General features: G+C 36.7%; 1 protein-coding gene across 1 annotated transcript; it reads left to right on the forward strand.

The window, feature by feature from the left end:
* The first annotated feature begins 1,027 nt into the window (after window positions 1–1,027).
* Window positions 1,028–26,194, forward strand: LOC110159150 (cone cGMP-specific 3',5'-cyclic phosphodiesterase subunit alpha'-like). Its single transcript, XM_020923710.2, has 24 exons — window positions 1,028–1,495; window positions 2,484–2,636; window positions 4,715–4,804; window positions 4,880–5,020; window positions 5,761–5,835; window positions 6,241–6,305; window positions 6,382–6,448; window positions 7,415–7,462; window positions 7,550–7,699; window positions 8,330–8,473; window positions 8,740–8,805; window positions 8,891–9,037; window positions 9,924–10,031; window positions 10,104–10,213; window positions 11,379–11,466; window positions 12,148–12,248; window positions 12,637–12,744; window positions 12,832–12,895; window positions 13,724–13,798; window positions 13,890–13,973; window positions 14,660–14,813; window positions 24,143–24,198; window positions 25,713–25,819; window positions 25,861–26,194. Exons 1-24 carry the CDS (start codon window positions 1,028–1,030, stop codon window positions 26,192–26,194), a joined length of 3,003 nt encoding a protein of 1,000 aa, XP_020779369.2.
* The last annotated feature ends 204 nt before the right edge of the window (window positions 26,195–26,398 follow it).

Raw genomic sequence — 26,398 nt, forward strand, 5'->3', positions numbered from 1 at the left:
ATTATCCCATTGTCTCATTATAAATATACTATTGCTTAATACAGGCATGTCCAAACTATGGCCTGGGGGCCAAATGCAGCCCTCAGACAAATTTTTCTTGGTCCTCAGACTTCCAGGTGAATTGGCCCAAATTTCCTTGCATCAATTAAAAAAAAATTTTACTGCAAGTTTTTGGAAAATCTACCTTGATAAAGCTCATATTTAATATTTAGCGTGTGGCTTTAAGGATCTTAGCATGAATAAAAACTGATGGATCATTCTAATGTGTTAAACATGCACACATTTCAATTATTCCCTGTACTGAGCGCAAATCTACGGCTCTCAATCAGCCCTCTGCTTTGTCTGTGTTTAGATATGTGGCCCTTGATGAAAAAAATTTGGACACCCCTGGCTTAATACCTTCCCATTGTGTCTATATATTTCTCAGTGTCATAGAAAGCCTGTCAAAGTCCACCTACCTAAGTCACCTAAACGCATCTTTTATCATGTCTGACCCTCACGTGAACCTCTTGAACTGGTAATATTCTTATGCTATTATCCTTATCCTTAGAAACTATATCACAAATACTATATCAAAAGTATAGCTGCAATTCAACAATATACTTGTAATTCTTTAACAGTTTAAGGGAATATTGTGAATGCGTCTTTGAATGTTTGTTAAGAAAAACTTGGAGAATGTAGTCCATGTGGTCTTTGTCCCAGCAGCACAGGTCAGAGATGGCATAACGGACCATCATATAGCTGCTGAAGGGATTATTTTGTATGGATTATAGCGCACTGAAATGACAAGTCTGCATGGATTTAGTGGTTAAGAAAGCTCAGGTGGCATTATGACTTTTGCGTCACAGTCATTAGAGGCCCCTGGGATCCCCTGTAAGCTACTCTTTACCTTCTGCTGGGGACAAGATAGCTTCTTCTACTTCAGTAAGCAGAGAAAGAGGGATGCTACTGTAGTCATCCTTGGAAATTTATTGTTTAAACTCTTTCCTTGGATATTCTGTTGGGATATTTGTAGATCGGAGTCAAGATGGGAGACAAAGATACCGTCGAGAAGTTTTTGGACAACAATCCGCAATTTGCCACGGAATATTTCGAGAAGAAAATCAAACCAGATGTGATCACAGCAGCGTTCAATAACAAAGTTCAAGTGAAAGAGCCATCCTCGTACAAAGAGGTCACCTCTATCCAGGAATCGGAGTTCATATTCGAGCTGGTGAAGGAGATGCAGGACAACAGCCAGATGGAGAAGACCCTGCACAAAGTTCTCCAGAGGATTGCGCTGCTCATCCAGGCAGACAGGTGCAGCTACTTTGTCTTTCGGAGCAGGAACGGTGTGCCCGAGCTGGCTACAGTCCTGTTCGATATTACCCACAATTCATCGTATGACAAGAATCTAGTCAACCCCAACGTGGAGATCGTCTACCCGACCGATATGGGGATAGTGGGGTACACAGTGCACACAAAGAAGCCCCAGAGCGTAGCAGATGTGAAGAAGGTGAGCTAGCTAACATAAACATAAACATAAAATAATATATCAAAATAAATACAAAAAATGTCTGGCTACTCAAACTTCAAAACTTAAAGACTATACCAAAAACCAAACTGGACTAAAATAGGTAAAAGACAAATTTCCCTCTGGGGACAATAAAGTGTACCTTAAACTGTATCTACACAAGAGTCCTGTTACATACTTTGTGAGCCCTGTTGTAATCCTAAAATAGATGGTCAAGTAGCTTAAATCTGTTTATTTATAGGCCTGTGTGCATTAATAGAATTGCCTGACAATGTTTTAATAGAAGTATCACTTTTATTGTGGTTATATTAAGCTCATAAATAACTAAACAATATTGAAATATAAATGTATTTGTTCCACAATGGAGAAATTTCAGTATTGCAATAGCATAGTATCAAACAGGTATAGAGTAAAACATGCTTGAGAAACAGTGATTGAAAAATAAACCTTAAATTTAACAGTTTAAAATATTAAGATAGAAGAGGTATAGAAAATGAAAATAAGTAAGTACTTATCGGAGTAAAAAAAATAGTAGGTAGGTAGAATTTGCTATCGAAAAAGTATCGAAAACCCAATACTAATCTATACTAAATCTAGAACCAAAACTAGATACTAATTTGAGCAGCTATCGATACTGAAAAAGTTATATTCACAGGACAGAAAATGAATCTTTCCTGAACAGCTTTAGAATGATCTTGGGCTGTATCAGAACAAGTATAAAAGCACATATATTAGTATACACCCGTGGACCCCTATGGAGCCTACCTAGACCATTGAGGGAAAACAGAGATATAAACCCACACGGTATTATTCAAAAAAGCACTATGATTTAATTTTGATTGTTTGGAGAAAGGATGTTTTTTATTATCATCGTGGAATCTGGATTGAGTATCAAGTCCATTTTTTAGCATTAAAATCAAATTTAACATTTTGACATCTGTACTAATTAATGTTGCTATTTAATCTTTAGGACTCTCACTTCAGCGACTTTGTGGACAAGCAGACAAAGTACACCACCAAATGCATGCTCACCGCCCCCATCATGAATGGAAAGGAGCCAATAGGAGTGATCGCAGCTCTCAATAAACAGGGAGCAAATGAGTTCTCCAAAAGTGACATTGACGTAAGTGTATTCTATATATATTATACATGTGACTAGGGATGTAACAATAACAGAAATATTCTGATATCGTATCGTCAAAGGTCTCACAGTATCGTGGACCATCACAATATATCGAATCACAGGACTCTTCACTTAAATTAATATTTATGCTGAAATAAGAGCTAAAAGAAAAGAGGAAACTACATAGACCATGATCCTTTGCTCTGTTTCAGTGCAGACTACATGAAGAAATGACTGTTCTAAGCACTTGTAAATTTTAGTTTTTTGGGCTAAGTCTTGTCAAGGCATTTTAAGGGGATAAAGTAGTGTATTCAGTTTTGTTAGCCTCCATAAAATATCAGAAAATATTGCACCATGAGCTTTATGTCATGACAATATTGTACCGAGAGATTTAGATATCGTTACATCTCTACATGTGATTATTGATACTGTGCAGTGGCATGGCATCGCACTGGGGGCTGATAGCATATATATAAGTTTACAGATATATTTTAATTGGACGCAATAAATAACTCTTATTACAACATAGATTAAGTTAAAACTGTATTTAAAAAAAAAAAAAAACCTGTTTGGAGAAACAGAATCAGAATTGCCTAATGAATAAGATGAAAAAAAGGCTATGGTGGAATCACGTATATATATATATATATATATATATATATATATATATATATATATATATATATATATATATATATATATATATATATATATGTATGTATGTATATATATATGTGTGTGTGTATATATATATATATATATATATATATATATATAATGGATTTAAACAGCACATTTTCAGTTTTTATGGTCAGATTGTGTTAAAATAAAGATTAAAGTCTAATAGTAACAGAGACAAATCAGAGCTTCAGACAGAGCAGTGCCTCCAGTTAGCCTCCCACCCCAGGGAATATTAACGACATCAGCTGCAAAGTATCAATATGTCTCTTCAGGACAGGGTGCAAAGGTCACAGGACTCAATAGAATAGCCAAATATAGCCATCTTCCTGTCTTTGACCTGAATATATGTAATCTTGGTGCTATAATCCAGTTATGAAAAGGCTCAGACATTTTCAATCTTGTAACACTGAATTTTAAAGAGAGGATATTATGCAAATTTTACTTTTTGCAGTTTGGTACCTTGTTATAATATTCCCTCAACAAAAATATGTCTGAAGAGGTTTGAGATGTTATCCATGCATGTCTGAGTAATTTAGTGATCTCGGCCAAGCACTATTTGTACCCGTCTTATGGTTAATTGTACAATCCTGTCCAAAGCTGTTATGTAACACATGCTCCTACATTACAATTTTCCATAAATATACTAAAACATGATACAAAACAATATACCACAACTTTACAAATTTGATGCGATGTGCAGTAGTTTCATTAGCAAAATGCACTCTGATTGTATTGTGATAGCGCTGTGATGTGGGGGAACTAAATGGAAACTTTCAAACATGTTAATACGTTGTTTTTGGTGAATATAGCATTTTCAAACAAACAGTAACATTGGTGATCTAAATGTGTAAAGTATTAGCAGTTAATACTACATAGAAGTGTAATGTTCTTTCTTTAAGGCCATCTATATTTATTATTCCACATTAGAAAAAAATACCTTATGATAAAATATAATATTGATACTTTGCAGGGACTTTACAGTGGGGATGTTCTACATGTATCTCTATTGGCAGAGTGTTCAGTTGTTACCATGGTGACCTAATGCACACATTACAACACAGACAAGAAAGTTTTAAGATCGTCTAAAATTACAAAATGGATTTAAACAGCACATTTTCAGGAGCCTGTGATCAATGCAAGTGTTCATGGTTCTGTTTAGGAATTTGATTTTGAACAAAATAGGTGAGCGTGACTGTTGACCAATGCTAACTTACTTGAGTGTAATTTTAGGCATTTATTATGAGAGACTTGTTATAGTTCCAAAGAAGTGACAAAGCTTCAGACAGTAGTGCTTCAGTTAGCTTCACTCCCCCAGGGAATGTTGATGACATCAGCTGCAAAGTATCAATATCTGTTCATTTTATGTATTCATATATTTATTTTATTATTTCTTACAGCTCTTCACCAAATACACAAACTTTGCCACACTGGTTTGTCTGCAAGCACACACTGCTTACATGTGGGATGTTGAGTCCAGGAGGAGTCAGGTAATACAAATATTAATTTTAAAAAATCATATTTACTTTTTACTGTTTTCTAATATTTTTTTTTTTACTTTTCAGGTTTTGCTGTGGTCTGCCAGCAAGGTGTTTGAAGAGTTGACAGATATCGAGAGGCAGTTTCACAAAGCCCTCTACACAGTGAGAACATACATTAAGTGTGAGAGGTACTCCGTGGGCTTGCTGGACATGACAAAAGATAAGGTTAGATCCAACAGTTTTAATCTAACATCATTTTCAATATATCTGTAAATTAAAGTGCATATGACAGGCTTTTATGTGTTGGACTTGGTTTGGTTGGACAGTAAATTGTAAAAAAAAGAAGTGAGAACACCATGAAAAAGTTTGATATGTGTCATGAGTCTATATAATATATGGGTTTGACTTTCTGAAATGAGTGACATAAAATATTGAACTTTTTAATTTGTGGGCTTGTGGGAGATGGACTAGTATCATCATCAGTTAAGTGGTAGAATGTGGGGGAAAGATTTATAGTTTTTTAAAAAGTAAAAAAAAATACAGAAAATTTTTTAAAAATACAAAAAAATATATATATGCTCAAAGAACAATTTTGTTCTGGCCGTTTAAATCATCACTTAACAAAATAAAGGCATTGTTATGTATTTTGTTTGTCCACTATTGCACAGTTTAGATGAGTTTTGGCATTGTTAACATTGTGGTTGCTAGGTAACAGTTATGGAATTACCTAATTTCTGTGTTACCCATGTTCAACCAAGAAATAAAATTATAAACGTTACCAAAATTTCAAAACTAGAAAAAAATAGGCAAGATTTTGAATAGTCTTAAATATATTTATGTTAACTACAGTATGTTTTAAGGAACTGTGTACTGTAACCTGTAGTGCATAGTGTGTAGTGTAACATCATTTTAAACAGCCTATAATTTTTTTCTATAATTATTTATTAAAATTTTTTCCATTCTAGGAGTTCTTCGATGAATGGGCAATCAAACTAGGAGAACAGGAGGCGTACAAAGGTCCAAAGACTCCAGATGGCAGAGTAAGTTTTGCACAATTTAGATATAGACTGTATAAAGAATTGGACTATGAAATTGTGACATCACCCATAACGTTTGGCTCCAGTCAAATGAAGCTTACCGAGGCCTGCAGTTACAGGAGCAAATTTAGAGCAGAGGTCTACTAGTATATTAGGAACAGGCATTGATTTATGGACAAAATAGCAAAATAAAAACACCAGAATCATGTAGAGCAGATTAATACGAATATTTTAAGACATTTTAAGAGACAACATTTTTTTTTATACAAAGTGAATTGGAGTTGATGGAGCCAGAAGCATGCCCATGCTGATTTCCTATTTGAAACATTAGCTATGATCATTTATATACAATCTGTATGTAAAAAACATACGGTTATTGCTTGTACTAATGCATTTTATCTTGTCCAGGAAATCGCCTTCTATAAAATTATCGATTATTTGCTGGAAGATAAGGAGGAGATTAAAGTTATCCCGTAGGTTGCACACAATTTTGAAAAGCAGTTGTAAATTTTATGTTATTAATGAAAATTTCAACTTTTTCTTGTGTAGTGGTCCTCCTGCTGATCACTGGGCTCTGGTCAGTGGACTTCCAACATATGTGGCCGAGAATGGATTTGTAAGTTCCACTAATACATATTAAAACAGTTTGTATCTTATTGAAGATGCACTAAGTAATGTTTTTGGTTAGAGGATTTGCTAATAAGATATAAATAAAGAACTAAAGAGATCATAATTATGGTAATCTATAGTAAAGAATGTCCAGTTCCAGTAAACATGTTATGAACGTAGGGCTCTTCTCAAGAAATTAAATTTACAGAGAGCTGGACTTTAATTATTATTTCCCCTTTGGTATTTGTAGTTGATGTGAACATATCTTGTTTTTGTTTTTTTGTTTTCATTTAAGGTCATATTTTTTTCTTTTAAAGTAAAAGGAAGTAAACAATAATTATCAATGGTTTTGAGCGTGTTATTTAAACTCACTTTTTTTTATTCTGAAAAAAAATAGAGACCAGTGCAGTGTTTTAGTGTCAATATTAATTTTCATAATTCTGAGAAAACATGTCCTGACAGAGATAGGCAGAGTTTCCTGCATTTTTAGGAGACAAATATACCATTACATGTCAATTTTAAGACATAGTACATTTTTTAGGCCATCTTGAGAGAGAAACAAGCAAAATTAAAATTTCAATCAGAATTTTGCTTGTTTCAATCACAAGATGGCCACCGCATTTGCCAGCTTAACAGGACCCATGTTCTGTCTAGGCCTTATAATATATCTGCTTGGCTCCATTATGTTTTTCCTGAACATTTAATTGAACTATCTCCAAGGAGACAAGCAGGCCACATCACCAGGGCAAGTTACAGGTCATGGTCAAACTAGCACATGTTTTTGTGCTAGTTTTGAGAAATTAAAACACTTGTAATTGAATAAATGCATGATATATTTGGAACTGTGGAATATCCCAGGCAAAGCAATCATATCACCATGGAAACAAGCAGATGGCAGAACCTCCACTAGAAAAGTTACACAGTGCACCTTGAAAGAAGAGTAGTGGCTCAAATACCCATTTGTCATTCACAGATTTGCAACATGATGAACGCCTGTGCAGATGAGTACTTCACATTTCAGGTATTTCATTTATTTTTTCAATTTGTTGTTCTTTTGATCATATTACTGACACAAGTTTGTTTGTTTTTTGTTTTGTTTTTTTAATAGAAAGAAGCAGTAGATGAAACCGGGTGGAAGATCAAAAACGTCCTCTCTCTCCCGATCGTCAACAAAAAGGAAGAAATTGTGGGCGTGGCTACTTTTTACAACCGTAAAGACGGAAAACCCTTCGATGAGAATGATGAACAAATTACAGAAGTATGCTCAAATTATTTAAACTTTATTGATCCACAAGGGAAATTATTTGGACACAGTAGCTCACACATCACAATATAATATAATAACAAAGAGAAACAATATAAATGTTAATAATAAATTCAAAATAAGTGCAAAATAGTGAGAGATACAGGTCTATATTCATTCCATACTCCATACAGCTGTGCAGTAACTCACCCTTATTTAACAGATAAATATGTTTCTGTCAACCTCTCGTATATAGCTGAGAGAGATATTTTTCATTACTATATTTCTATACTTTTTATTTTTACATGTACATATACATGTATATAATTATGCCATATCTGACACCAGTCTATTTATTTTGAATTAATTATTAAATTTATATTTCTGCTCTTTATTATTATAATATATTGTGATGTGTGAGCTGCTATGTCCAAATAATTTCTCTTGTGGATCAATAATGTTTGTCTAAAGTCTAAGTCTAAAAATAGCATGAGACTGTTGTCAAATAAGGCATAATTATACAAATATATATGGACAAATAAAATAAAAATATAGCAATATAGACATACAAAATATATCTCGGTTATATAATAGAAATACTCACAAGATCTTGTATTTATTTTTAATTTTTTTATTGCTCCCTAGGCTCTGACACAGTTCCTGGGCTGGTCCACACTGTGCAGTGACACTTACGACAAACTCAACAGAACCGAATGGAAAAAGGATGTGGCTCAGGAGATGCTCATGTACCAGACCAAAGCCAATCCAGGCGAAGTGCAGCAAATTCTGGTAAGATGGTGACTAGAATGGCAATTTAAAGGTACTATATTAGACAAAATATACTCATGTGAGCTTTTAGCCATGTTATAAGGCTGTTACCTCCTCAAAAACGTACCCAGCCTTGTGTTTTGTTTCATTCACACACTCACTCTCAGCTTAAATATGCAGGATTTGTGTATTAAACATGTGTGAATGAAACAAAATTTCAGATATGTTTTTAATGAGGAAACATTAAAACTATTTCCCAACATCTGTATTGTTTTACAATTTTATAGAACACTAAAGAGAAGTTCGACTCAGAACCAGAAGACTGTGACCAGAAGGAAATGTACAAACTTTTGGTATGTCTACGTTGCAAAAATAACATTTGAATTGGATTTTGTGGTCACATTTTCATCGTCTCTTCTTAACATTTACAATCTTCAGCGAGCCAAAATCCCCGACGCCAAGAAGGTGGAGCTACTCGAGTTTCGCTTCAGTGACTTCCCTCTGTCTGAGTTTGAGCTCATTCAGTGTGGCATTCGCTGCTTCTTTGAGCTGGGGGTCGTAGAGAAGTTTAAAGTCCCAGCAGAGGTAAAAATCATATGCATTTAAATACTTCTTATACAAAAACAACTTACCATATTTCAAAAGTGCAACTGGAGTATTGTTTTTAATGTTGCATTCTGATATGTAAGAGTAATGAGAGAGAATGAGCTCTCATGCCTTCAGTTTAGTTTAGTTTATGGACAGTGCATAATAAAAATTTCTGTAAACATGCCAGATTTAGACAGGAAGGCTATTTTTCATCCGTGGCTATCAAGTATCGGTCTGTTATGTTGACATCTGCTAATCTTTAATGAAATGCTTATGAAATAACTACACAGAAATCTTATGGCACTTTTTAAAGCAGTAAAAGCTGCTACACAATTTCATGCAGTCTTCATTCACCAGTAACTGCACTGTGGTTGTTACTTCTGTAGCCACAGCTGCCCTGCGGTAGACTGGCACCAAAGTCAATCAGCTCCTTCGGCCCCTCAAACTTTCACACCACAGAAAAGGAGAAGTATCTTGCTAAAGGACACAATGACAGAACACACTGGAGCTGGCTTTGAACAGCTGTTTACAGAGACACTTAATACATTCATTACTCATACATTTCATTTATTATGTAGTACACAGTAAACAGGAAACATCAATGCAACTGACAAGGAAACGCATATGTCCACTTTAATTGATGCAAATTTTGAGACATCCAGGGATAAAATATTATCAGCGAAAACAAAAACAACTGGACATACTTAGCTTTTTGAAGCCAACATTTTGCTTCAACCAGATAGCAAACCCTGATGAATTTGGTTAGTAGAAAAACGTTGGCCTCAAAAAGCTGAAGTAGGTCCAGCCGTTTTAACTCACTGATAACATGTGTCCACTTTATTACAGAAAAAATATACCGGTATATGTTCACTTTTTTTTTCAGACCCTGACCAGATGGATGTACACAGTTCGTAAAGGCTACCGCGACATCACCTACCACAACTGGAGACACGGTTTCAACGTGGGCCAAACCATGTTCACTCTGCTCCTGGTGAGTCCACATCTGCTTTACACATTTAAGATTGTGTTCTATGTCTTTAATCAAATAATTTTCCATCCACAGACAGGAAAACTGAAGAAGTATTACTCTGATCTCGAGGCCTTCGCCATGGTGGCCGCTGGGTTCTGCCACGATATCGACCACAGAGGAACCAACAATCTCTACCAGACCAAGTGAGGCTGAGTGCAGAGTGTAGAGTAGTCAAAAAATGTATTCTAGTAAGAGTAGCGTTACTTCAAAATAATATTACTCTAGTAGAAGTACAAAGTACTGGTTCAAGAAATGATTCAAGTAAGAGTAAATTAAAGATGCATTGTCTTTTCTGGTGGAGGGTCCGTCAAATGCTTGTCTCCATGGAGATATTAGTGCTTTACCTAGAATTTTCTGTGCTCAAAAATTCAATAATTCTTTCTGTGAATAGGGTTGCCTCTCCACAGGTCTGACCTGTAATGTAGTCTACCGTAGTTGTCTCCCTCGTGATAGAGGGACACAATAGTATAGGTAGGTTTAATCTCTACCGTGGTCCACTCTAGACAAAACAAAAAGTCATCTGATTTATAGTTTAAAGTTACTTTAAAGAGAAGAACAAAACATTAAGTAATGCTCAAAATACACACAGAAATAATTTGAAAAACTTCTGAAGGAGCGGTGCAAGAAAAACAGATGTTCAAATCAAATTCTAAACAAAGCTTTTGTCACTTGTAGACTTACAGTGGGAAGAGAAACCAAAACTTTTATTCAAGTAAGAGTACTGCTACTTTAAAAAAATACTCATGTAGGAGTAAAAGTATGCTGTTAGAAAAGTACTCTGAAAAGTACAATCCTTTAAAAAGTTACTTAAAGGTGCACTGTGTAACTTTTTATGGTGTAGGGCCCGTCAAATGCTTTTCTCAATGGAGGTGTTATTGCTTTGTCTGGAATGTTTCACAATATGGTATTAAACCTTTCTATCTTCATGGAGTCCAAACCAGACCAAGTTACAGGTCAGATCTGTGAAGACCCCGCTCACAGTGAGAATGAGAATTTTTGTAGGTGTTTTTGAGCTATAAAACCACCTGTAAATGAATAAATGTAAGGTAGAGCTGTTTAATGTCATACTGTGGAACATTGAAGGCAGAGTAATGACATATCCACAGAAACAAGCAGGTGATGGACCCTCTACCCGAAAAGTTACACAATGCACATTTAAGTAAACAGTGCTACCCAAATCTGCTGGCTTGAAGTTGAGTGAGAGATTTGTGGTACGGACTGAATGGATGTAATCAAAGTTAATGGAAAAATCTCATGTGTTAAATGTGGAAAGTGATATTCAATATGTTTTGTGTTTTCTTCTCAAAGGAGCGCGTCCCCTCTGGCCAAACTCCACAGCACTTCAGTCATGGAGAGGCACCATCTTGAATACAGCAAAACCCTGATGGAGAACGAGGTGGGTTCATTTTAGGTCACTCATAGTTTTAAAGGCCTGTACCTGATTTATTTCCATGTATCTGACATAGACTGTATAAAGAAGTGGACTAAAGGAGTGTGACGTCACCCATAGCGTTGGGCTCCAGTCAAATGAAGCTCAGTGAGGCTTGCAGTGAGAGGAGTGAATTTAGAGTTAGTTCCATATCAGGAATGGTGATTTATTTACAGACAAAATAGTAAAATAAAAAGACCAGGATCATATAGAGTGGGTTAATATGAACATTTTAAGACCAAAATGACGAGGCTCACTGCAGCTTTTACAGAGAGTGGGGTGACAATTTTCCATTTCTTCAGTGTAAAGTCAACTAGGGCCACAGCTGATGGAGCCGAAAGCGCCCCCTTCAACACTTTCCAAAATTTGTCTTGCTCCATATTGTATAAGCAGCTCTTGACTCCACTTTGGCTTTAGAAAGTAAAATTCAGAATGCATGAGGTAAGTGAAGAATAACTTCGGAGCACTGCAAACCATTTAAAATTAACTAGTTCTGTTTTTCACATATTTAAAACTGTAAAAATCAGGTACAGTGCCTTTAATTTGAATGTAGTTATTATTCAAATGTTTCACAATTTATGTATTATTCTTAGCAGTTGTAATAAAATAACATGTTTTTATTTATCTCTTTTTTTTTTTTTCAAACAGCATCTGAACATCTTCCAAAACCTGCAGAAGCGCCAATTTGAGACAGTGCAGCATCTGTTTGAAGTTTGCATTATTGCCACAGATCTGGCCCTTTATTTCAAGTAAATCAGTATTATCTCTCTAAAGACTGAATCATAACAATACATCAAAACTGGGACTAAACTAGGACCAAACCAGGACTAAACCAGAACTAAATCAGGATTAAATCAGGATTAAACTATTCCTAACAAGGAATAATGTCAGAACCAGGACCAAACCAGGAACAAATCAGTGTCAAAGAAGGAATAAACCAGGACTAAACCAAGGTCAAAGAAGGACTAAACCAGGGCCAAACCAGGACTAAACTAGAACCAATTCAGAACTAAACCAGGACTAAACCAAAACTAAACCAGGCCCAGACCAGAACCAAACCAAGACAAAACTATGACTAAACCAGAACTAAACCATACCCAAACCAGGATCAAACTAATTTTAATATTTTTGTTTTAGGAAGAGAACAATGTTTCAGAAAATTGTGGACCAAGTTCACGAAATCAAGGATGAGAAGGAAGTAATCAACTACATCTCCAATAATCCAACAAGAAAGGAAATCGTCATGTGAGGAATTGATTAGCTAATAAATTACAAATGTTTTTTTTTTTTTGGTTTTGTGTAGTTTTGAAAACTGATTTCTTTTTATTCCAGGGCTATGATGATGACTGCTTGTGACTTGTCGGCCATTACTAAACCATGGGAGGTTCAGAGCAAGGTACACATATACTGGTTAAATAGAACAGAATGTCAGGTCAGGAATGACACAGTGATTGGTTATTCAAGGTGATGAAGCTTATTTTAAGTTAGGAAACAGGTCATGGTTAAGAAAATGTTTTGGGGGAGTAACATGTCAGTAGAATTAACAGTAAAGGTCCTATATTACACAAAATTGACTCTTGTGAAATTTAAGCAATGTTATGAATTTTTTTTTTAATCTGTTATAATATTTTTTCTTCATCTAAAACATACCTGGAGCTTTGTTTTGTTTCATTCACACATGTTTGAGTAACACTTTATTATAAGTCTATCTGCCTCTCCAAAGCTCAAAATGCTCTGTTCCACCTTGTGATGTCAAAACAACAGCTGCCTTTTACTAGTGGAGATTGGAAATATTGGGGCTGTGGCCCTAATATATCAGAGTATGGCGTTTAAAAACCACAATTACAACATGATATCAAAAGGTAGAACAGAGTGTTTTTGTTTGAGAGAAGAGCTCACCTTAAATATTCATGTATATTAAACATGTGTGAATGAAACAAAACCAGAAAACAAAACATAGATTATACATTTTTGTAATAATGGCCCTTTAAAACAAATAAAAATACCTCAATTTACACCATAAAATAAAACATGAAACATTTAATGTTACATTTAGGCCTATTTATAGCTACAAATGCCAACACATTACTGTGGCAAACAGAGCTACGAGATCATTTCTGTCCAGATCAGACCACCTAGCACTAACCTTTTATATTAATGACATGTAAAATCACCCCATTATATTCTGTTACCGTGGCAATATTGTTTACATGTTGCGTTTTAGGTCGCGCTGATGGTGGCTGCAGAGTTCTGGGAGCAAGGAGACCTGGAGAGAACAGTGTTGGAGCAGCAGCCTATTGTAAGAACCCAGCAAATATACTTTTTTTATATAAATTCTTCTGATAACAACGCTATAACTATGACATTATTGTTTTGTTTTTTTATTATAGCCAATGATGGACAGAAATCACGCCGACGAGCTACCCAAGATGCAGTGTGGTTTCATCGATTTCGTCTGCTCATTTGTCTACAAGGTAAAGGGAGCTGTACTTGTTTTTTGTTTTGTTTTGTTTTGTAGTGGTACAAAAGTGATTCCTCACTTACCTTATTATTATTATTATTAATTATTCTCCGCAATGAATTTATAAATGCGTACCACAACTTTCAGAGGCCAGATGGGAAAGCTAATGACAACTAGCATGCTAACTGTACACAGCTGTCTTATTTTGACCTTAAGAGCTGCTTATAAAATATATAACGGGGCAGACAGATTTTGCTCAAATACATGGAAAGAAATATAGAGAATATAGACTTTACAAAGAAGTGGACAAAGGGAGTTTGATACCCACCCATAGAAAAAAATATTTATGGACAAAATAGCAAAATAAACACACGCAGGATCATGTAGAAAGGGTTAAAATGAATATTTTAAGACCAGGCTTGTGAGGCTCACTGCAGAAGTTACACAGAGAGTTGATGGTTAGCCATGTCCATTTACAGCCGATGGTACTATCTGTTATGAACTAAATGATATATTAATTTAGATTCAGATGTTATTAATCCAAACAGGGGAAAACACACAGTGACAAACATTCAACACATGGAACGATTCTGAACAAAAAGGAGCTCTGAGGGCTTAGAAGCATCCAATAAACATACATTACAAAAGCCTTTACATTATTATTTTGCTTATCTTTGCATGTGGTTTTGCCTCTTGTAGGAGTTTGCGCGCTTCCACACAGAGATCACGCCCATGTTTGACGGTCTGAACAACAACAGAGGGGAGTGGAAGGCTCTGGCGGACGTTCACGAGGCCAAGATCAAGGCCATAGAGGATGAGAAGAAGAAGCTGGAGGGGGGAGGAGGAGATGGAGGTGAGAGTGAAACTTTATTGTTTGGGTATATTTATTGATGTGTTTCTGAGAAGTACTGCAACTGAGATGACATTTGTTGGTGGCACTTTATAATACAACAACACATTCAATGGTCTCAAAGCGTGAACAAAGACTTAAAGGGACATACTGAACTATTTTCTAATCTATGTTATAATGTTGTTTCCTCTTCACAAACATATCTGGTGTTGTGTTTTTTTTTTTCATTCACACATGTTTAACACACAAACCCTGCATATTTAGGCTGTGCTCTTCTCTCAAACAGAAAACACTCTGCTCCACCTTATGATGTCATGTGGCAATGCAGAAAGTGCACCAGTGTTTTTTTAAAAGGCCATACACCATTACTAAAATCATTTGGATGATTTTACCTATGGAATTGTCTTTGTTATCTTGTCTGTACAATATATACCGAAGTAAAGTAAGTAAAGTAAAAGGTAGCTGTTAACTTGAAAAATACCACTACATGACATCACAAAGATGAACAGAGCATTTTCAGCTTTGGAGCTATATGAAACAAATTATAACTGTATGTTTTTGATGAGGTAACAATATTATAACATGGCTTAAAGAATCCTTTTTGTGTAAAATAGGACGTCAGGCTTAACAACTACTTGAACCTGTTTTTTGTTTTGGTTTTTTTGTAAATGAAAAGATTTTGATGAATGTTTTTTACCAGAAATTGATGAATGTTTTTTACCAGAAATGTTACAGTATCAGTAAGTTGCATATTTCAAGATTTGACCTCCTGTAATATTTAGTCTTACCTACAGACTACATTGACTTTACTCATCTTACATATCTCTTGTTTCTATTTTTTTCAGACAATGGAAAAGCAAAGACATGTGTTATCTGCTAGACCCATCAAAGTGGAGTACCAGGCTGGAACCAACAGTGCTGATGATAAATTCCTACTTTTTTTCAAGCTTTTGAACGTAGCTTTGCATATTGAACTTTGCAGCACTCCCAATAGGTACCACTGTATATCAGAAGTTCAGAAGTGTATCCTGCAGTTAAAGGCCCTGTACCTGATTTTTTCCATGTATTTGAGCAAAATCTGTCTTGCCCCAGTACAGATATATTCTATAAGCAGCTCTTGAGGTCAAAATAAGTCAGCGATTAACTGTCTGCATCTAATTATAAAAGTGTTAATGTCTGAAAAACAGTAAGTGCCGACCTGTTTAATGTCATACTGTGGAACAATCTAGGCAGAACGATGAGAAATCCATAGAAACAAGAAGGTGACTTTTCCAACCAAAACATTACATCGTGCACCTTGATGAATTGAAAGGAATAACTTTGGACCACTGCAAAAATGTTCAAAATGGCTCTAACTCTGTTTTTCATCTTTTTAAGACAGTAAAAATCAGGTACAGCGCCTTTAATGATTGAAATATGCCATTCATTTTGGAGGCTGAATTGTGTTTTTATATAAAATGACCAAAATTATCAACCATGTAATGTAATGAAATGCTAACTTTGCCAATATTTGTATCTAGCATAGCAAGTAGCAGACACCAGTGATGTGAAAAAGAATACTTTGAAAATGTATTTAGTTACATAATACTGAATACCTGCACTAAAATGCATTTTGTAACATATTCTGATACATGGACCAATTAGAGTACTGTATTCTGAATACTTTGAATACTTTCACACAGGGTTGCATTAAAATTATAGTTTAAACATGCAACACAACAACAACAAAAAACAGCTTTGTAAAGTAACAGAATACAGTTGCTCAAAATTAGTGCTCATGTTTGTCTTGAGGTTGCAATTTCCAGCATATGTCCCAGGCAGAAGAGTGAGAGATGTAAGAAGATTTGACCTGCTGTATATTGGATTTAGTTATAATCCAGTGGGAGCTCCCTGATTTCCTTTTTAAGTCCTCTGCTTACATAAAGTAAAAATAAAGGAACAGGAGGTACCCATGAACTAGCGTTTTTGCAAATATTACGTAACTACAGTGAGATATTGTTGAGTAAATATAAAGTTTTCTATCAATGATCGTAACAGAGGTGGTACTCAGTTACCATTTACTTGAGTAACACTAAAGTTTTCAGAGTACTTTTCTAGCTGCGTGAGTCTACAAGTGTCAAAAACTTTATGTTGACAATATGAAATGATCTGAACATTTGTGATTCTTGTGTCTGTCCTTTGAAAATACCAGATTTTGTGCATTATCCATTATTTTGTCCTTCAAATTATGTTAACTTCACATTATAAATCAGATGTTACTAGAGTAATACTTTTCCCAAATACTTGAGTAATATTATTTTGAAGTAACATCTACCTACCTACCTCTGGATCTGGATCTGTTTTACACTCTTCTGTTTTATGCTGGGATGTATTTGTGCAAGAGTAAAACACTGTACGATATGTCAATATAAATAAAATCTATTTTCAAATCTTTTTATTTTTATTTTTTATTAACTCTTTTGGTAGAAGGCCTGTCAAATCTAATCCTTTTCTTCAAGGAGATGTTATTGCTTTGTCTGGAATGTTTCACGGTATGGCATTAAACCTTTCTAACTTCCAAAGTAGACCAAGTTACAGGTCAGATCTGTGGAGAGGCAACCCCGCTCACAGTCAGAATGCCTGTTTTCCTAGGTATTTTTGCGCTATAAAACCACTTGCAGTTGAATAAATGTAAGGTAGAGCTGTTTAAAGTCACACTGCGGAGCATTCCAGGCAGAGCAATGACATATCCAAAAGAAACAAGCAGACGGACAGACCCCCAACCAAAACGTTACAGAGTGTACCTTTAATTTCACGCGTAAACAAGGACTGACTGTATAAATTGTGAGGAGCTTTTGTAATTTGAGTCTATAGTAAATAAGAATAATCCTAAAGGTGTGGTCCAATCCTGTTGACATGGTGACAGTGAGAGAGTGGACAGTGTGCTCTCTCTGCTGTGTGCGGGTTAAGTAGGTTTACGACCAGCCTCACCTCTTAATAAACTGCTAACAAGCTTAAATCACCAGTGTGTTAAAGGCCAGAGAGACACACATTTCATCTTCAGACCTCTACCTCAACAAAACAATGTATTTTTTGTGTAAAGAAGACATATAAGGCAAAACCAAGCTTGTTGTAAGCACAGACTGTATAAAGAAATGGAGTGTGACGTCACCCATAGCGTTCAGCTCCAGTCAAATGAAGCTCACAGAGGCTGGCAGTTTTAGGGCCAAATTTGGAAGTTTTATATTAGGAATAGGAATTTATTAACAGCAAAATAGTTGAATAAAAACACCAGGATAATGGTTAATACGACCATTTAAAGACCAAAATGAGGAGCCTGACAGCAGCAGTTACAGAGAGAGGAGCAATGTTTTTCAATACAAAGTAAATTGGAATGAGAGACGATGGAGCCTGAAGTGCTCCTATGTTCACTTCCTTTTTAGAACACAGCAGCTTGCAGGTTAACAATGTCCACTTATATATACAGTCTATGGCTGTAATAGTTAGGGGTGAACAAAAACATTGAAATATCAATATATTTTATTGCTTAATGTGATGATACAGTATTGATGTCGTGGGCTGCTGTATCGATATATCACCAAGAGTATATTTTGGTATATTTAACTCAATTATTTAATTACAGCACTACAGTTTTGTTGCTTGTTTAATGGAAGGAAACTCGTTTATGTGACACATTTGACATTTTCACTGTTTTGATGAATAACATTTTTGTGTTTCATATGAACTTTGCACAAGAAGTGGTTTAACAAAGACTTTTAGTATCACAGCTGTGATTTAATCTTCTCTGAACTGTATTGAATTGATTTGAAATATATTGCATCGAAACGAAAGCTCACTATATCAAGATATGTATCGTATCATGGCCTGTGTATCAGTATATGTATTGTATCGGCAACTTCTTAATGATACCCAGCCCTAGTAATAGTGTGCACTCATCAGTTTGCATGTTCTTCCTTTGTCTAGGTGAGTTCCCTTTGGGCGTTCCAGACTGAGACTAGATAAATTGCACATTTATTCTTAAAGGTGTTTTTTTTGTTTTTCAGGTATTAAACACTGCAGAAAACACTGATCAGAGCTCTCTCTACAGCTTTGCTGATTTATAAATGTTTGGAGCATTTGCCTCAAGCATCTTTGAGTTGCAGCAATCAGCTGTATAACTACTCCAAAATGTACACAGCCCTGGCAACACTCCTTGAGGGTTACACAAGATTTGACTGATACAGGAGCTATTTGAATATTGAAGATGCTGAGTACAGAAGTTATGAAGTATTGGCCACAAGCTTTTCCATTGCTCCACCACTGACAGATACTGACCACTGCAGGCCAGAAATACCCCATGTGATCTGCAAGTTTTCAGGTGCTCTTACACATAATTGAATGAGTTTACAAAATGATCTATCAGAATCATTTGAGATGAAATGCTTTTTTTTTAAATTGTGCTAACAGCATAAAGTGCTGCCTAAACGTCCAGGGTTGCCTAGGCTGAAGTCCCAGGAGGTGATGGAAGGACCTGCACAGGAAGATCATTGTCATGAGCCTCATTCATAAAGGCTTCAAGGGAAATGCTCTGTCCCGGGTAAATAGGGACGTCTGCTCACCCTATAAGAGTCAGTTTTGTCTGTTATAGGACCTTTAAAAGGCGATCATGACTTCCCCCCACGTAACCTTTTGTGAGTTCTGTTCAAGTTTATTTATATAGCACATTTAAAGTTCTGTAAATCTATTGGGCAGTAGTTTTCCACCTGCATTGTAATGACATTACCCTATATCTATATTCAAGTTGTTTAATAGAAAACTTTGCTTTAACATGATGCAAAAAGTGTCTGCTCACTGTCTGCTCTGGGTGGTCGTGAGCGCGAGACGGGTCACACGAGGGCTTATCCGTTAATATGATTGGATGAGCTGACGGGTCGCGTGCTCTCTTCATACTTTCATACATACGTCAGGACGTCAGGTAGATCTACAAACGCGTGGATGGCGTCAGAGGTATAAGCCAGATTTGTGTGCGCGCAGAGGCCATAAGACCACAGCAACATGTGCGGGGCCGTGCAGGGCGTCTCTGCTGCGCTCTCGGCTCCTCTCACGTGCTCATTGTAGGCCTATGTATTTTATGTTTTTCATAAATAGGCCCATCATCTTCTTGCATTTTCTTTTTCAACATACAAAACATGCCACATTTCCTAAACATCTAGTTTCCCTTGAAAACAGACAGTTAGATCTACGCCTGCTTTTGAACAACAGGAACACTTCAAGAATGTAGGGTTGTCAGAAGTATCGAAAACCAAATGATAAATACTTAAACTAATATCGAAACTAAAAACTCGTTTGAGCAAGCATCGATCCTGCAAAAATTACTTTAACAAGGGAAAAAGTTTTTGTATGATTTTGAGCTTCATCAGAATTAAGAATTATAAATTATGCGACCTCATGCTAAAATAAAGTACTTTTTTTTTTCTTTTTTTTTTTTTTACATTCTATTAGCCTACTAAAAAGAGCAACATTTTTATCTCCATTGTGGTATCGTAATCAGTAATGAGTACTGAATGAATATAGTTTGTCATAATTTTAGTATTATGACAGCATTACTTTTCCTCTTTTGTGTTTTAAAATATGATATAGCTGGAATAATAACAATTCCAACTAATTCCCAATGTTGTTTGCTCTTTGAACAGTCAGCACTCTGGGCTATTTGGCGCCCTCACGTGGTGAAAGTCTGTATTTAAAGCAACACTGAATTATCTGGAGTTGGCACGTCACCTGTATGATTCTATAAAGACAGAAAGTTAAAACTATACTTCGGAACATTCTCCACGAAAATAGGTAAGTTTTATACAGTGGAAGATTATGGCAAAAGGAAAAACCTAACCTTTTTTTATGGAAACAAGCAAGAAGAGGCTTTCTTACAGGTACACAATTAGTGTCAGGTTTGTGGAGATGCAAGCCCACTTACAGTAAGGATAAATGTTTTACTGTGCAACCAAAAAAAAATAATAATAATAAGAGAGAGAGAGAGAGAGAGAGAGAAAAGATTTTATTTTATTATTTGGCTAAAAGGTTATGTACTGGGGCTTTAAAAGAGTGCATGTACACAGCAAAAAGTAGAGTGTTAAAATTGACTCTCACAGAATCAATTTAACATTTTCTCAGAGTTTATATGAGTCCAATCTGTTCTAGAGTTAATTTAACATTTTTGGAAATGTTGATTAAGTAACACTGGACCAAAGTTCCTGTTTAACCCCAAAATCAAGAGTTATATTAATGTCCTGAGAGTGAACGAATAACACTTTGAAGGGTTATTCTGATTTATCTAAACAACACATAGAGGTGTTTTATTTTTACACTTTATATTAGTTAATTTAAGATGAAATTATGTACAAAACTGGTTCAAACTGACCTTCTCTTGCCGGAGTTTGAAGTGGTGGGTCAGAGGTGCCAAATTAACACTAAGGGAAGTTGAATTAGCACTAAAGGAAGTTGAATTCACTTCAGCCATATCAGCTCTGGCAAATGACTCCAATTCGAATCCCCATTTAACTTTCAAATAGTTAAAATAACACTTTTTGTGTTAAAAACAACTTTTATTTTACCCTGAAATTTTAACTCTCCAGTTTTTACTGTGTATACACGTTTTCATATGCATATTCAATCTACTCTGTCTCCCTTCTCAGGGCTCTAAGAACCTGGATCCACCTTGTGATGCCATTATAGGACTGCTCTATGTTTTATTTATTTATTTATTATTTATTGACAAATTTATTTATGCCAGTTAAGGACAATCTCCAGAACAGACTTTACTGGAGGCCATATAAGGAGTAGTGCTATTTTTACCTGCACTTTTGAACCTTGTGGGAGAGGACAGTAGGAGCTATTCTTTAAAGGTGTATTGTGTAACTTTTTTTGGTGGAGGGTTGTCACCTGCTTGTTTCTATGAAGATGTTATTGCTTGGCCTGGAATGTCCCACAATGTGATATTAAACAGCCCTACTTTACATTTATTCAATTACAGTTGGTTTTACAGCTCAAAAATACTTAGAAAAACAAACATTCTGACTGGGTCACCTCTCCACAGATTTAACTTGTATCTTGATCTGGTTTGGTCTCCAGGAAGATAGAATGCCATACTGTGAAACATTCCAGACAAAGCAATAACCTCTCAATGAAGAAAAGCATTTGATGGATGCTCCACCAGAAAAGTTGCACAATGCAGCTTTAAGGCCATAAGAGGATTGTGTAATAGTTTGGGTACAATGTGGATGTGAATACGTGTAATATTTTTTTCTTTGTTGTGGACTGTGTAGCTCTCGGTCAGTCACTTGTGTTTGGATGTTGTCTATTGTTTATTATGTCACACATTTTCAAGACAAATTTTTCCATTTTTTGACAAAAGCTTATCTTGTCCAAAATCAAAGTCCAAAAGTGCTCTAAAGCCTGAATAATCTTTACATTGTTTTTGCACATCTCTAACATTGTCTGCTGTCTCTAAAATGACTCAGACCCCCACAAATAAAACCCCAAATACCAAGAAACTCCCGTCACAAGAAGAATCCCAATGTACTTGCCCCCATGAGTCAGAATAACAGTGGCACCGCCCCCATACGGAGAATACCCAAATCTGTGAATGCCACTCAACATGCCCGCTCCTCCGGCCAAACAGCCATAGGCCTCTGCTCTGTCCTCTTATGAATGACGTCTTTTATATCAAGCACCAAAACTACTCATGCTATTCACACGACAACAATCTGCACCAGTGTTCCTCAGCTGGTCTCATGCCATGAAGAGTCTGGCGGGAATCAGGCCTGCACAATACGAGAAAGAGATGCAATATTTGATAACTGTGTTTATTATTGTGATAACAGTACTACTGCAATATTTGAAGGACCTACAGTACATTATGAAAATTTATGTTATTGGGTGCTTTTTTCAGACCAACAGTTTGTTTTCATACCTGACAATTTCAACTGCTCACTAGTGGATTAAAGAAGCAATTGAAATACAGAAACGTACCCACGGGACTATAAACCGGGACGAGGGGGCTTTTTTACTCTCACACACCTGGGATACTGTCCTGAGGAAGTCGGACTGCAGATGGCGCTGTCGTCCTGCCTCTACTGGGACAGCGCCAAAACCTGTATAAATCTGACCAGCTGACCAGCTGACCGGACACAACACAACAATATCACATGACCACTCTGAGGAAGAACGCTAGTGAGCAGTCCAAACTGTCAGGTATGAAAACAAACTCTTGGTCTGAAAAAAGAACCCAATAACATAAATTATCCAAAGACCAAATGAACCTCATTGGACTATGCACATTTTTGGTCCATGTTATGGTGTTTCCTCCTCAAAAACTTACTTGGAGTTTTGCTTTGTTTCATTCACACATGTTTAACACACAAACCCTGTCTGCTATATTCTTCTCTCAAACTAAAAACACTCAGTTCCACCTTGTGATGTCATTAAAGACAGAAAGTGCACATCTGTGTTTTTAAACTCCATACACCTTCATTAGAATCATTAGAGAATTTGCAGCCTTGGAATTGCTTAGCGATATCTGTCATCAAAAAACCGAGCCCATATTATGCCAAACTGAAGATTGTAAGGCCTAAGACATGTAATAATATCCTTCTTCTTGTTTCATTCACACATGTTTGAGTAATCCTGCATTATTATTCTGTCTACATCCCCAAAGCTCAAAATGCTCTGTCCCACCTTGTGATGTCATGTAGTGGTAGTTTTCAAGTTAACAGCTCCTTTTACCTTTTGTTCAGTAGAGATTGGCAGTAGAAATTGGAATTATCCAAATGATTCTAGTGAAGGTGTATGGAGTTTAAAAACACTTCTGACATTTTGGGTTTTAAGCTGGAGGTGTCAGAAAAGTTACCACAGAGATAACTGGCTTGTGGTGGCCAAGCGTTCATAGCGACGTAGCTTTTTAATCCTTCGATTTTTCACCCACTAGTTTGACCCTACTGATGATGTGTTGTGTCAACAGTAATTCTGCACTATTGGAGCACTTCCTGTATTACCACATGAGATCACGAAGTGGAACAGAGTGTTTTCTGCTTGAGTGAAGAACACCGAAATCTGCAGGGTTTATGTGTTAAACATGTGTGAATGAAACAAAATACAACTCCAGGTCTGTTTGTGATGAGGAAACAACATTATAACAAAGATCAGAATATAGTGTAATATGGGCCCAGTGACCAACCTAAGACTAAAAAACAAATCTTGAAAAATTTACCTTTATTATCTACCTGCATTTTACACTTTACGTTATTTCCTATGATATTAGTCAAGAGCCAATACTGATATGTTTGTGGTACATTGTGCAGCTCTAGTGGGACTCAAGTTGTTGGGCACATCCATGTCTTTACACTCTCTGGATCAAGTAATAGATACCCCCGCGGTCTTTTATTTTTGAGGTTGAATTGAATTAGGACCCAAACAGATGCTGGGTATTGAAGGCGTAATCTGATCAGAGGAGCTTTTAGACTGGATGTGCGAGTCACTGAGGAGGAGGTCTGGTCTGGAAGGAAAAACTGATTGTTGTGAGATATATAGATACCAATGGGATTTTAGAGGTTAATTTCCTGTATTTATGTTTTAATTTCACATAAGGTCTATGCAACTCTATGGGCGATGCATTGTTTATGGAAGAAATATCCAAAGTTATCCAAAGATGTTTCATCTTATTATTTGTTATGGATTAGCACCACAAACTTATATTAATCTTCTGGGTTAAAGCAAGGGTGTCCAAACTTTTTTCATCTAGGGCCACATATCTAAACACAGATGAAGCAGAGGGCCGATTGAAGGCCATAAACTGGTGCTCAGTACAGTGAATAATTTAAATATGTGCATGTTTAACACGTTAAAATGGGCCATTAGTCTATATTCATGCTAAGATCCTTAAAACCACACACTAAATATTAAATGTTAGCTTTATTAACGTAGATTTTCAAAAAACTTGCAGTAAAAAGTAATGCTTTTTATTGATGCAAGGTAATTTGGACCAATTCACTGGAAGCCTGTGGGCTAAGAAGTTTGGAAATGCCTGGATCCTTTTAACTCACAGCACTTATGTCTTAAATAAACTATAGGTAAGAGTTTGATTTTAAAACTCACAAAAGTCTCAGTCATTTTGTGTTGCAAGTTTCAGCGCTGAAATCCACTTAGTTTAAACCTAAATTGCCTCTCTCTGATCTGAATGGTCACCACTTTAACTCCAACACCTACAGCCAATCATGAATCAGTACTAGTGCTAGTTCAGCCTCTGCAGCTCAGTGAGTGAGAGCTGGAGGTTCTGAGCTTTCACATGAGGCCTGTCCATAACCAGAGAATTAGTCAAATTTGTATGTGTCCTTATCTGCAGGTGAGGGCACTTGCAGCAGAGGCTGAGTTGTGATCGTGTTATCTTCTGTTTTGAAGAGTGCACACTGGATAACGTAACTTCAGCAAATCAGATTTAGTTCATGTAACATCAAAAAATCTTGTCAGCGCAACACATGGACCTATTTCAGTTGCACAACGCAGTATAAGAGTGCCAATTTCTCCAGTTATTATGAATATTCTTCTCATTGGAACCATCATGGGCAACATGTGGTGCAATGATTTCAGCATCCATCTGGGAATTGGCAGGTTGCCAGTTTGACCCCTGCCTAATCACATACTGACTTTGTATCCTCAAGCAAGGCATCTCCCCCTCCTCATTGCCTTCTCCAGTAACAGTAATGTGTCTGGTTGTCACATCACTGCCCTTTAGACTGAAAATATTACAAAGTAGAACAATGATCTTATGAATATCTCGAAAAACAACAGTCTTAATGTTTGTTCCTCAACCCAGTGTGAGGGTGCTGGGGGATGGGGTCCACTTAACAGCCCCTGCATCTGTCAATGTGATAGGAGTACCCCCCTCCCCACACCCCCACCATCCCCATCACGAGGCAATCACGTTTATTACGGGCTCCAGACGATCGCCATGGCAACCGCGAGGACACCAGTTCAGCAACGTGTGAACGCGGCACGAATGGATCCCGACACACACATGTAGTCATCCCCACATCCCCGACGCGCACGTGGCTTCCCCCACGCGCGTACAACATCAGTGCGTCATCCGTGCCAAGACTTCCACCCCACAACTGGTTTATTCACTCCAAATCAACGCCACTGCTTCGCGCCCATGGGTGAATCTTCTTGCACGAGCTCGTTCTGACACTGTGGAGATGGTGAAATCATATGGGCGTGGTTTTTGGATGGGGATGCTGCTGGCTGCTCCGTCTGCTCCCGCTGGGATCCCCACCTGCCCCTCTGCCGATCTCCCTCGCTCCCTCTCCCCGCCTCGCACCGCCTCGGCCACTGGCTCCACGCACCAGCTCTGCCTCTGATTATTTTGACATTTTCCCGGGGCTGCAACCGATAAAACCGCTGCGGGGTAATTAAATAGCATTTTTGTCATCGTTTTTAATTTTTTTCTTTGCCATCCCACTGCGGTGTTGTGCAAGAAATCTCGTAGCTGTTATTATTACCGCTATTACGCACGGAGATTTGCTCGGATTTAAGTACCCGGGAAGGAGCGCAAGATTCCGGGG

This window comes from Boleophthalmus pectinirostris, unplaced genomic scaffold, assembly GCF_026225935.1.
Source record: "Boleophthalmus pectinirostris isolate CB_2022bp ecotype Guang Dong unplaced genomic scaffold, ASM2622593v1 HiC_scaffold_5, whole genome shotgun sequence".
In the NCBI taxonomy this organism is placed as follows: domain Eukaryota; kingdom Metazoa; phylum Chordata; class Actinopteri; order Gobiiformes; family Gobiidae; genus Boleophthalmus; species Boleophthalmus pectinirostris.

Coding starts and splice junctions, on each gene's coding strand:
- LOC110159150 (XM_020923710.2), top strand. CDS start 1,028: ATGGGAGACAAAGATACCGTCGAGAAGTTTTTGGACAACAATCCGCAA. Junction 8,474..8,739: donor GCGAAGTGCAGCAAATTCTG/GTAAGATGGTGA, acceptor ACAATTTTATAG/AACACTAAAGAGAAGTTCGA. Junction 13,974..14,659: donor TCTGCTCATTTGTCTACAAG/GTAAAGGGAGCT, acceptor TGCCTCTTGTAG/GAGTTTGCGCGCTTCCACAC.